General features: G+C 27.2%; 2 protein-coding genes and 1 pseudogene across 2 annotated transcripts; all 3 read right to left on the bottom strand.

The window, feature by feature from the left end:
• Window positions 1-599: 599 nt before the first annotated feature.
• On the bottom strand, window positions 600-2,016 carry LOC108770398 (uncharacterized). Its single transcript, XM_018521970.1, has 2 exons — window positions 1,409-2,016; window positions 600-765 (listed from the first exon to the last, which is right to left on the bottom strand). Exons 1-2 carry the CDS (start codon window positions 2,014-2,016, stop codon window positions 600-602), a joined length of 774 nt encoding a protein of 257 aa, XP_018377472.1.
• A 7,758-nt stretch (window positions 2,017-9,774) lies between these two features.
• Window positions 9,775-11,237, bottom strand: LOC108770397 (uncharacterized). The gene is made up of 2 exons (XM_018521969.1): window positions 10,456-11,237; window positions 9,775-9,956 (listed from the first exon to the last, which is right to left on the bottom strand). The coding sequence occupies exons 1-2, from the start codon at window positions 11,235-11,237 to the stop codon at window positions 9,794-9,796; spliced, it is 945 nt and encodes a 314-aa protein (XP_018377471.1). The 3' UTR covers window positions 9,775-9,793.
• Window positions 11,238-11,920: 683 nt separating this feature from the next.
• Window positions 11,921-13,143, bottom strand: LOC108770419 (uncharacterized; annotated as a pseudogene).
• Window positions 13,144-13,917: the final 774 nt, after the last annotated feature.

Here is a 13,917-nt window from a genome sequence, read left to right as displayed (position 1 = left end):
CGTAGTCAATCGAATATCCTGAAAATTTCGAAAACTCATATTTAAAAAAAGGAAGGTAATTTTCGTGTATTATTACATAGAACAAATGTATTTTTGTATAAAAAAATACAAATTATTAATATAAAAGAAAATATCAACAAGAAAATATAAAAAGCGATTATCGATATTATATTATATAAAGACCAAAAAAGTATTTGCACTCTCTTTCGATTTCAAACAAAAACAGAAAAAATTTTACTGTAAACAAAATATTTGATGAAATGTCATATAAAAAAAAAATTAAAATGTGTATTCTGATTAGGAGACTGAAAAAAATCATACTGTTCTACTATTCTAGAAAAGATGGAATATGCAAATACTTTTTTCCATGTTTTAACAAGCGTAACGAAAGGGTACCGTAAATGTGGGTGACTTGGGACAACATGTATTTTTGTTAAATTCAATCCATCCATGAGTTTCTAAAAAAAGTTTAAGACTTCAGAAACTCATAGATGGATTCCATGATTGAATTTAACAAAAATACATGCTGTCCCAAGTCACCTACACTTGTCCCAAGTCACCCATATTTACAGTAGCTAATCTAGTCTTCGGAAGATAAATTATAAGAAGAATAAATTTCGCATTAATTGTTCGTAGTATTGAAACTTTGTAATACTCCGTAACTTGATGCATTCGCGTATGAACATGTATGCATTGTACTTCGCTGCGATTTCTCTTTTAATTAGAAAACCATGATATTTGCAGTAGGAAGTTTCGTTACAAATACTGAAAAAATATATAAACATATTTAACATACAATTACATATATATTTATATATGTTCTTAGATGAAAAAATTTTATCGAAATTATATCTTATTTCGTAACACTCTATAAGTCATATTGTTAAAATATTTGTGTGTGTGTGTGTGTGTGTGTGTGTGAGAGAGAGAGAGAGAGACTCTTTATAGATAATTCTATATTTAATATTAACATTATGTATAATTAATATAGTATGATTCTATTAGATCCATACAATATACATTAAGAGAATTTTTTTATTTCTTTTTAAACTTAGGATACAATTGCCTTTACATTTTTTTTTAACTGACATTTTATATATAATATTTTCTCAACATTTCAATAAAATTTTATTAAAGTTGTTAGAATGCCTCTTTTGGTAAGTTGCAAAAAAAATAATAGAAGAAAGATAATAATCAATAATAAAAGATAATAAAATGCATAAATATTCTTTTGATATATAAATAAATTAATACTAAAACGTCGCTTTTATACCAAACTTTTTTTAAACTAAAAAATAAACAATGATGAAAATAAAATTCAGTTAAAATGAAAGAATGATAGAGAGGAAAAATAACAAACATATTTGCTAATAAAAATTAAGTTTGAAAAAGAAAGACATTCACTCACCATTCTTTATTTATGAAAGGTATTGTCTCAATCTCGTATTCAAAGATGCTATCAATCCACTTACAGATTTCATCACAGTATTTTTCTATTTTCATATCTGGGTTTATATTTTGGATGCGCTTAAGCCAAATATTGTACATATTATAATAGCACGTTTTGCTGACAACATCATTCATGGAGGACAGAGTTCTGAACAGGATGTAACAAATTGCTTTGTACTTGTCACGTGTCATGTTCTCTATCACAATTTTGCAGTAATTTATGATTGCGTATAGTAACATTATAAAAGTGCATTTGGGAAAGGTGTCTAAATGTATCAAAACAATTTGTGATACATCGGCCGTGATGCGTATTATATTTTCGTATGCTATCATCTCGTCGGTCCAACCAAATTCGTACCAGAATTCGAATGTCAACTCACACGCAAATGCTATGTACTCCCACTCGAAGCTGTGCAACATTACGTGACGTATAAAAGCTTCTCGATCAAGACTGAAAGATTGCGCATAACTGCGCAATTTGGGATGGCATTGTGGATCATTGCGCAATAGTTGATATACAGGGAAGCAACGTTTAGTATATTCCTGGATTATGTTCAGTGTATTCATCTTAGGCTGCATAATCTTCATATCAAGCGGTTCTACATATTTGCACCTAAAGCATATGAAATCGTATTGACTGTTTGTCAATATACTCGGAATGTTCAGATAATTCAACATGTCATTTATAAGTATCATCCATTCATAAATTACGAATTTTGAAAATGTTGCATTAGATCCCCTCAGCAGTGATGCCTTCTTGATTAATACTATTGTTAACGATACGTAATCAGTTCTATTTGTGCAGAGCCTTTTTTGTAAGATGCTTTGTATATGTAATAATATAATATGTATACTGTCAAAATGACTATTAATCAGATAAGGGATACAAAGTTCATTCATTACATCATCTGCAGTTATCATCTGTAAAAAAATTTAGGAATAAAATATAATAAAAAATTCTAACAAAAAATAAAAAAATAAAAAATACATAATTACTGTTATATGCATACATTTCAATCAGTATATTCGAATCACTAACATACATCCGAATAAAATCATATTCAAATAATACATAAGAAAAGTGATATATTTTTGTTTAACAAATACAAATTTTTATTCTATAAATTTCGGTTATTTAAATAATCGATTCAATTAGCATAATTATTACATAATTTGAATACTGCGTAATATAAATAAAATTCATATAACTCATTACAATGTTCGTAACGTTAAAAACTATACATATTAAATATTAGGTGAAATACATCTGTTTTAATATAGAAAGATTTGTATTTTGTAAAAATAATAAATATGAGAAGATTAAGATTAAGCCATAAATTACAGAAAAAAAATATTTATGAAAGCTGTAATTTTAGGAGAAAAATACAATGTATGCAAAAATATTTTTTACTTTTTAATACTGCAATACATTTGTTTGATCAATTTTCTTATAAGAGATTCATTTTTTTTAAAATACCAACGATCTGTTAAGAATGTTCGATAGATATTTCAAAACAATAAAAAAATTATGAAAACATTACAGATTATTCTAAATCGCATTTAAAATACAACAAATTTTTTTAGTGATAGTTTTATCATCTTGTGTGTGGATCATAAGTTATTTCAGTAAGAAATACTATTTTCTTAATTTATACTCTAATAGAAATGTTTGGAAATGTATTATAAGATAAATGACAAAATCATAATTTTTTAATATAAATACTTTACGTATTTAAGATTATTTATGTGAAGTTTGCGATGCAGAAATTAGTTGTAAATAAACAAAATATTTATTTGTTCTAAATATTTGTAACTAATTGGTGAATAGCAATGAAACTTAGCATAAGTTTTTTTGAATACTCAAAGTATTTATACAAAAAATTAAAAATTTTTGTTATTTTTTAAATTTTAGTTTATAATAATAAAAATTATAACAAATGGAATAAATAAATAAATTAGAAAAATGTGTTGTTCATTAAGAACAGAATCTTAGAAACATAACTTTTATATATATGTAGTTTTTTTAAAGTACAAATATTAATGTATGAGCTATATACGTCTATCAAATATCTTTAAGTAATCTCCCTTCTAATAACAAATGAATAAAAGTTACTGCAAATTTTGTAAATTTTATTACGATTAAAAAAATAATAAAATTATAGAAATACATCTAAACATCGGATATGACGTAATCTGATTTGATATAATGTAAATTTAATAATAAAATTATACTCATAATAATAAAATTTATACTTATAATACTTATTTCATTTATAACATTGTTTATCACCTGATAATCCAATATTTTATTAATAAATATCCAAAAATTGTTTTGCAATGCCATACGTTGCTGTAAAACTATATTTTTCAGAATGTATGTCAGCACGGTATATTGGTCCTTTTTTAAGCAGTAATAGTTTCGTATCAAAAATGCGAATACGTTGTTTTGGAATAAAATACTATTGGATGATTCAATGTTCATCTCATAGAATATTAACTTGTTTAAAACATCCCTTGGATTTAATAGAATAAAGATCAAGAGAATACGACATCTCTGGGAAATAGTATTCGCCATTGATCGCGAATTATTGAATTCTTCAACAAGTAAATTTTGCCGTAAAAATGTGTCAAAGGACTTTTCATTATACAGATATTCTAAACAATTGTCGTCAAAATGTCGCTCCATGTACTCCAATATGATGATATGTAAATCGCTTTCTTTTAAATGCATCAATATTTTCAGCACCGATACATATACTTGGTACTTTTCTCTTTTATTATGCAGATGTGCGAGTTTATAATAGAGATATTCGAGTATAACACATAAATCATTAAGATTCAAAAATTTTACTCTCTGTCTGATAAAATCTAATGTGTACAAGTCCCATTCTTTATAACGTTTAATCAGTTCCTTTATACCACGCAACTTGCCTTTGGCGATATCATGGCAGAGTTCTTGAAGAGTTAAAATAGATTCCTCGGATTTCATTGACCCTATAAGTTGCTTTAAGCAAAGGAACAATTGTTCATTTTCCATCAAAAAATCATTCTGTTTCATAAGTTCTCTAAGATAGTGGCATTCCATGATGATAGCACGATGTAGTGAAATCATAGTGTTCTCATTATCAACGATGTTTCTCCAGACTATATATTCAAAAGAGTCAACGTCCTTGATTTGATTCAGAAGTAGAGTGGCCAATATCTGATCTAATCTTATTATAATGCACTTTACCGCATTGATTGGAAGCATGTGATAATAATCCGTATGTTCATTGTTGCCATATGTAAGTGTGAACAGTTTCAGTAGATTATGATTTTTCGAGTAACTTCTTGTTTTGCTATACATGCACTTCTTGATATAGTGAAGTATATTCTTCACTAAAATACCATGTTGTAAGTGCTTCTCTTCGCTGGATAAATTACAAGAAGTAACAAACTTTGGGCTTACAAGTAAATTCAATAATATTTCAAAATACATTATTATTTGGTGAACGCATTTCATCACATTTTGTTCTGACAAGGTGCCTAAATGCAACCATAAAAACTTATTGTATATTTTGTAGATTAGAAGAAAAATAAGGCGTCTAGCTCGAGGGATTGCCAATTCGTCTATGTGTTTGATCGTTGTCTCCAAGATCTCCGCACATAGATCCAATGGTACGTGCATAATCGATTCAATCAGTAAATCCTCGCACTTCGAATACCATATTATCTGTATATATTATATGAATGAAATATATAAACAATTAATAATTGATTATAAAGCGTATATACAGGGTGAATCAGAGTCGTTGAACCAGCTTTTTACCCTATGAGAAAATTATCGACTTCATACCTAATTGGATTATAACGTGTGCAATCGATAATTTTTTCATACGGTAAAAAGCTGGTTCCACGATTCTGATTCACTCTGTATATATATATATATATGCATGTGTATAATAAATAATTAAGTGTAGCTATATTAATAGAGATCACGCAAAAATATTATATAAATATAATTTATAAGTTAACGCCCAAGAAAAACAAAAAAACACATTATTATTTGCTTATCTCTAACTATATGAATTTAATTGATGAAATAAAAGCGATATCCTTTGATATCTTATTGTGTTATATGATATGTCAGAGATATGAAAAAGCGAAACACAAATAATATATAATATACTTCGAGTATCTCTCATAATCTCTCACACTGAACTAACACCAGTATATATATTCCTTAATTCGCACATTGATTTAAGAAAAAAAATCAAAATTTTTGAAAAGTATTCAATGTTTAATACATTTTAAAGTAACTAGAAAGTTAATGTTATTGATTAATTATTAATATATATATATATATATAATGTTTATTGTAATACATGATTGTTATTGATAAATCACCTGTACGAAGAGATAAGGTGATAGAGTAGGCCATGTACCGACTACGTGTCCGAATATCAAGTCCTTCCTAAGAAGGTACTGCGAGGAAAAATTTGTGTTTAATAGGAAAAAGTTGTAATACATGACGAATGTTGGCAAATGGATATAGCTTGTTTCGTGAGTGTCTTTAAAGAATATCTTAATATCATACATCTTAAGTCGATATTTTAAAAAATTCATAACAAATGTTGATATTTCATCAACAGAATACGAAATCTCTTTTCTTTGAGACGAAAAATGTTTCAATTGACCATATTGTTGTTGCAGCAGTGATAAAATGATTTTCATGGTCTGATAATTTTCCATACTGATAAAAAATCTAACAAAGTGAATTTAAAAGCAAAAAGACTTTATTAGCTAATTTTAAGTGTAATAAAATATATAAATAGTACTTTATACACACACACACATACACACAGTATCATACGTAAAATATATTTATATTAATATTATATGTATAATGTTAAGAAATAAAAGTATAATAAAAGTAAAATAAAATACATAAAGACATATATGCGATAACATTAAATTTAATTCTTGCTGATATTAAATTGATAATTGATTATTGTTAATGTTTGCTTTTGTAAATATACTTAAAGTAATTATGTAGAAAACAAAAGATAAAATTAAAAGCATAAAAAATTATCTGATTTCAATTAAAATTAAAAATATCCTTTTCTTTATTTGGAAGAAATTAGAACAAATTTTTTATATTAATTACAGCGATGTATAAAAATGTTTTGGTTTAAGTAAATAAATTCTGCTGCATAGAGAGATAATATAATAACAGTAAGTGTTTATATGTATAATATGATGAATAAATATAATGTAAATTTATAACATAAGATTGTCATAATAATGCATTCAAATTTCAGCTTACCAGAATTTCCTACTTAAGAAATCTTTTTCATTCAAAATTTACTTTCACAAATGGTCGTCGATAAACATTGTATTTTTCCCGTATACCTCCTTCGAAATTTCTTATCACCGAGAGATGTCTACAAATCAATAATTGTTGAATTTCTTATGTCATTTATTTGATTAAAATTAAAACACAAAAGTCTGATCTCCATTGTCATTGTATTGTTCGGAGTATCGTCAACTTTTATTGCTGTTTCACCAAGGCTATAACACATGCTTCGTTTACAAACAACAGCGATCAACGATTGGAGCATCACAGTCAGAATTCGTGTTGCTGATTAATTTCTGCAGATAAACTATTTATAAATTGTTGTATATTTTAAGATGAGATATGCAATTTTTTGAGTTTTCATTATGAACGTTCGAATTTACTCGATTCGAAATTGACAGCCTCGAATCTACCTGTATCAATTATTTTAAAAACACACGTGATTAACTTTGAGAGCAACTTGTAATTTCATTTAATGTCGAATTAGTCTGATGGTCGCAATTGACAATAAAGCCGAATGTTGAAGTATATTACACTCTTTCTCATTCGTAATAATTTGAACGTATCAGACAGCTCGTAATAAATTTTATTTATTCTTCGTGCAGAATGTTAGAATAAAATAAACATAATTTTAAAGTTTGCAAAATTTTATCGTGTGTGTGTGTGTGTGTGTGTGTGTGTGTGTGTGATGAGTTTACGCAACCAAAAACAGAAATAAATGCAAATCATTAATATATACGTAGACTTTATATTATATTATCCAGTATACTATATCACTTACGTCCTTACATGTCTAATTACAGCATATGTATGTTTTTCTTTTTCTTTTTTTTCTAAATATGTATTGTTTACATGGAATACAAAAGTATGCAATGTAATGAAAAATGGATATAAAATCGATAAAAATGAAAGGGACTAGAATACAATGATAGTTTGTGGAGGTCAATTAAAAAATTTTGATATCTATATTTTAAAAGTAGAATTATCTTTAATAACATATTAGAAATATGAAGTGTTGCAGAATTCATTTTTTATATTTCAATAATAATTTTCTTAAATGACCTAATATTATTATTAAACTTAAATAAATTGTTTTCTAAGAGTAAAAAATGTGAAAATTTTAAATATAAAAATAATCTAATAAAAATATAAAAATAAGAATAAATATTTTCTAAAATAAAAAGAAAGCAAATAATAATGAATTAAAAATTATATATATATATGTGACATATATTTTGTATTATATGCACATTATTCATTCTACAAGAAATAAACTTTTTTATTGAATGCAATAATTTTTTTAATGAAATACGTGTAACACCTAGCATAGAATATGTATATGAGGTGCATTCCGTTTTGTGCTTATAAGCATCCATTTGTTCTTGTTTTATAATGGATTAAAATTAAAATTTTTATGCGTATTTTAAGTCTAATTAAATCCAATTGAATAAGAAAAATTTTTTTTATTCAATTGGATTTAACTGGATTCAATATTGAATTAAAAAATAGCTTTTCCTATTCAGAATTTTGAATTGAACAGTATTCACAATGTACAGAAAAAGTATTGATACTTTTAGAATTTAGATTAAAAGGAGTAGAAATGTGTTTCATGGAATTATTCATATAAATGAATAAAAATGCATTAGGCATTGAAGAGGATTCATTTTAATGCGCCAATACATATATTTCTGAAAATCTGAATTTATTTCAATCCATTTCAATCCGTCCTTATTTACTGGGCAGTTGTTTCTTACAAATTTCATGTAAAGAAGGGAAAGTATCATTACAAAATACTTTATTAAATGTATCAATATAAAAAGATATATTTTAATTAAGTGAGTGTTAAAAAACAGTAACGGTCTATCTCAAAAGAATGGGCCGGAGACTGGGGACAGTTGTTTCTTACATATATTGTAACAATGCTTCTTTTAAATGATAAGAGATAAAATAATTATATGAAGAACAAAAATAATCAGTATCGAGGTTCCTGCGTTTGCTTCATGACATCAATCGCGCATGCGCCGCATGTAAAAGAAGTATATAGGGTGCTCAGATAAGCCATGTAAGTGTAAATTTATGATTATACTTCTTTGCTTTAAACTTTCAAATAAAATGCTTTTTATCATATTTTCATTTTATTATAATTCTAAAATACGTTTTCTCAAGCTGTGTACATGTCTTTTTTTTGATATTTTTATTTTAAGTGGTTTCAAATATATTTATATCAATTTTGACAACATCGATTTGAAGTTAAAAGTGCCTCATTGCCAGGGTACATTGTAACACCATTACAATTAGCGATAAATGTTAACAAGAGCCCGCTTAAATCAAAATTTTGATAAAAATACACCGAATCAATGTGTTTTCGCATAAAAATAAAGATTTGAAAAAAAAAGTGTCGTTCTGCTTCGTGAACCGAAATATTTTAAGTTGACGACTATTTAGATTAGGAAATCATCATGTCATAGCCACAAAATAGTGCAAGCACGCGCTGAGGTCATATCTTTATGCTCCGTGCAAATGCGTTGTAAGTATTTGTTATTTTGTAATAGATATATATATTATTCACTGCTTTACAAATACAACTTCACTGCTTATTTTCTGCTTTAAAACACAAATTCATTGCTTTTTAAGCAAATTTACTGTTTTAAAATAATATAAGAAGATAATTTCTGTTTTAAAACAGATAATTTGTTTTTAAAGCAGTGAATTTCTGTTTTAGAACAGATATAATTTGTTTTTAAAATATGTTACAACTTTCCTTAGGTCTGTTTCATTTTGCCCCAAATCGAAGCAAAAATTGTACTAATTCGGATTTTGATATTTAATTCACAAATAGCCAAAATTACACCTTTTTGCAAATAGTACTATAAATCTAAATAGTTGTTGCGTCATTAAAAGAAATAAATATATACGTCATAAATAAAGAAATATATCAATATATTTATAAAAATTTTGTTACAACTATCCCCAGTTTAAGTATTTTTCTACACTATCAAAATTAATCTATTATTCCAGACATAAATTGCGCAGTAATCTCTCATAATAATAACGATGAAAGTTTGTGGATATCTTGATGCATTCACAAATGAACAAATATGCGTTATACATCATTGCAATTTTGTTCTTAAAGAAACTTTGACGTTTGCAATACGAACATTTATCACAAGTGCTGTAACATATCAAGTATACACATTACATATTTTATTTTCTATAACAGATATCTATAACATTTTATATTTTTCTATACATCTTTATAATAATTTTATATATTTTTTTATTATTCTCTCACTGTGTCCCCCCTCCCTTCCTCCCCCCCCCTCTCTCTCTCTCTCTCTCTCTGTACGTGTGTATACACGAATGTACGTATATCTATCTATAATATATACCATATATATTATATACCTATGTATAATATATATTTGTGTATAATGTATATTCTACTCAAATATACAGTATATTCTATAACTAAAATGTGTCTCTTTTTTTCAAATAATCAACAACGTTAAGTTACGCGTAAAATATTAAAATACTATTTAAAAAGTAAGACAATAATAAAATATATCCGTGACGTGCGCGCATCTACATGCACACATACGTAATAAAGATTTTTGTAATTAAAAATTATTATTACATTTCACAAAAGAAAAAAAACATCGTTATTTATTTACCAGTCTATTAGAGATATTGTACAAGGCACGTATCCATGGATGAGTGCATAAATCCATTCGGAGATTTCATTATATTTTCCTATCAGATAAGATAAATTTCCATCATAAATATACTTGAGCAAGAAGGCATACATAAGTTTATAGCGCTGCTCGCCGATTATATTTTTTATAGAGGATAAAGTCTTTGGTAGAATGCGGCGAATTTCTTCCTGGTTTTCGGGCATAAAACTTGCCATTCTCTCGGAAAAGTCTATGATGGAGTGTAATAACATAATAAATGTATTTTTTGAAAACGATTCTATGTTCATCAAGGCAATCTGCAACGCCTCGGCGCCGATTTGCATTATGTTCTCATAAGCTATCATCTCGTTGGCCCAACCACATTCGCGAAAGAAAATCAATGTCAAAGTGGACCCATATATCTCGTTCTCAATCTTAAAGCAATACAACATCATATGACGAATAAAAGACTCTCGATCGAGCTTAAAAGATTGCACATAACTGCGCAATTTAAAATGGCATCGTCGATCCGTGCGCAATCGTTGATGCATAACGAAGCAACGTTTCTCGTATTCCTTTAATATTTCAATTGTATTCATAATAACTGGAAACATATGTTTCATCTCAAGCGGCTCTATGCTATTTGAGTGTACGTAATACTGTACAATTGGCATTGTATTACATACGCGCAAAATCCATAATATGCTGTTTATAACGTTTTCTCGTTCATACGCCATGTCTTTTGAAACAGTTTTGTTGCCTCTCCTTAGCAATGACGTCATCTTCAACAATGCTATTATTAAACATATAAAATTAGTTCTGTACATGAAAAGTCTTCTGTTTATGATACTGTACATATGTAATAATATAAATATTATGGTATTAGTCTTCTCTAAACAATTACGAACTAGGTAGATAACATAAAGTTCGTTAACTATTTCGTCTGCCGTAATCATCTATGAAAAAATTTAGAAGAAATTAATATGAAATTTTAACAAGATGAAAATAAATAAAAAAAAGATTACAATTATTATTATTATAACGTATGTTCAAATCAGCATTAATTGTAAATATATTCGAATAAAACTTTATCTTGAATTGACAAGAAAAATACTATGAAATTTATTCTTGACTAACAAGTACGAATTTTTATTCAATAGATTTCGATTATTTATAAATTTAAATAACCGAACTTTAAAAAAAAATTATTTATGTAAATATTTCGTGATTTGAGGAGAACAATATAATATATGTAATAATCTTTTTTAATTTTTGAAATTGCAAAATGTTTTCCTGGCCAAGTTCTTTAAATATCGTTTTCTTAAAAACAACTTTAATTTGTTTTAAATAACTCTATTCTGGTGTATTGATAAAAAATTTATACATAATACCATGAATAAAGAATAATAAGCGTACGATCGAAATTTATCAAATCTACTAAAAATTTAGCTCTATAATGATTATTTCATTTATAGCATTGTATATCACCTGATAGTTTAACACATTATCCATAAAATCTATAAAACGGGAGCATAATATTATGCGCTGTACGAAAAGCATGTCGTTCAGTATATACAGCAACACGTTGCATCGATCGTTATTTAAAGTGTAATACGATCGCACTAAAGACATGTTCTCTTCAAACATAAAATCATTGGAGAATTCAACGCCTATTTCATACATCACAAATTTACTTAAAACTTCCTTCGGGTTTAACAGAATAAAGATTAAGAGGGTACGCAATTCTTGGGCTCTAACCAAATCAGTCATTTCGCAAGGATCCATAAATGAAGATTTCTCTATGAATTTTGTGAAGCACCTTTCATTGTACAGATACTCTAAAGGATTGTCGTCAAAATGCTGCTCCACATAATTTTGTACAACATAATGCAAGTCATTTATGGTTAGCTGAATCAATATTTTCAATACTGACACATACACCCGATACTTTTCTGCATTAATATGCAAATATGCGAATATATAATGAAGATATTCGAGTACAACGGAAACATCGTAAATTCTCAACAATTCTATCTTTTCGTTGATAAAATCCAATATAGACAAATCCCATTCTTTATAGCGTTTAATCAATTCCCTCATACCATGCAATCTACCATCTGTGATTTTACGACAGAGTTCTTGAAGAGTTAAAACAGATTCCTCAGATTTTCTTGGACCTACAAGTCGCTTCAGATAGAGGAACAATTCCTCGTTTGTCATAAAAAATTGATTCTGCTTCACAAATTCTATAAAGTAATGACATTCCATGGCGATGTCTTGTCGTAGTGATATTATAGTGGTTTCATCATCTACGCTGCTTTCCCAAACTATGTATTCGGAAGGTTCAATATGCTTGATTTGATTTACAAGCAAATTAGTCAGTTTTTGGTCTAATCTTGTTATAATAGATTTTACTTCGCCGACAGGAAGTATATGATAATAATTCTTGTGTTCATTAAAGTTGCCGTACGTAAGTGTGAATGATGCTGCTAGATTACAATTTTTCCAATAATTTTCAATTTTGCTATGCATGCACTTCCTAATATAGTGAAGCATGTTTTTCACTAATATACCATGTTGCAAGTACTTTTCATTGATGCATGATGTACGAGAAGTAACCAACATAGGGTTGACGAGGAAGTCTAACAATTTGTCAAAATATGTTATTAATTGATTAACGCGTTCCATCACATTTTGTTCTGATAGTGTACCTAAGTGCAGCCATAAACATTTATAGTACACCTTGTAAATCAGAAGGAAAACAAGGCGTCTGGCTCGTGGAAATTGTAATTCGTTTATATGTTTAAGTGTTGTTTCTAAAATTTGCACACACAGATCCAATGGTACGTGCACAAACGATTCAACTAATAAGTCCTCGCACTTCAAGCGCCATATTATCTGTATATGGATTACATAAATAAAATATATTAATATAATAAAATACATTAGCAATACATAAAATTAAATAAAATATGTAAACAATTATATAATTTCATGAATAACATAAAATATGCAGTAACGATGTACGTATTACAGATAAATATACATATACACAGGAAATGGAAGTAACTCGTTACTTGTAACGAAGTTACAGTTACAAGTTACTTTTTTGGTAACTTTACTAGTAACTGCGTTATTTTTTTTCTTTGGTAACTGTAACGGTAATGAAGTTACATTTTTTTGATAACGCGGTAACGAATTTTACAGTTACTTTTATCGTTACTTTGCACATGATTGGACATGATACGACACAAGCCATTTACACTGTAAAAAAATTTCGTAAATTTACACATATAATAAATGTAAAATAGATTACATAATTAGTTCTATAAATATAAAAAATCATGCAATTTTACAGAAATTACGTAATTCCACAAAAATTATGTAAATTTGTTTTTATTGTGTAAATATATCTTATTTTATATTGGAAAATATGTAAATAGCAGGATATTTTGAATATTT

Source organism: Trachymyrmex cornetzi, unplaced genomic scaffold (assembly GCF_001594075.2).
Source record: "Trachymyrmex cornetzi isolate Tcor2-1 unplaced genomic scaffold, Tcor1.1 scaffold127, whole genome shotgun sequence".
Classification (NCBI taxonomy): domain Eukaryota; kingdom Metazoa; phylum Arthropoda; class Insecta; order Hymenoptera; family Formicidae; genus Trachymyrmex; species Trachymyrmex cornetzi.
The sequence above is the reverse complement of the archived record's forward strand: the minus strand, read 5'-3'. Positions and strand labels throughout refer to the sequence as shown.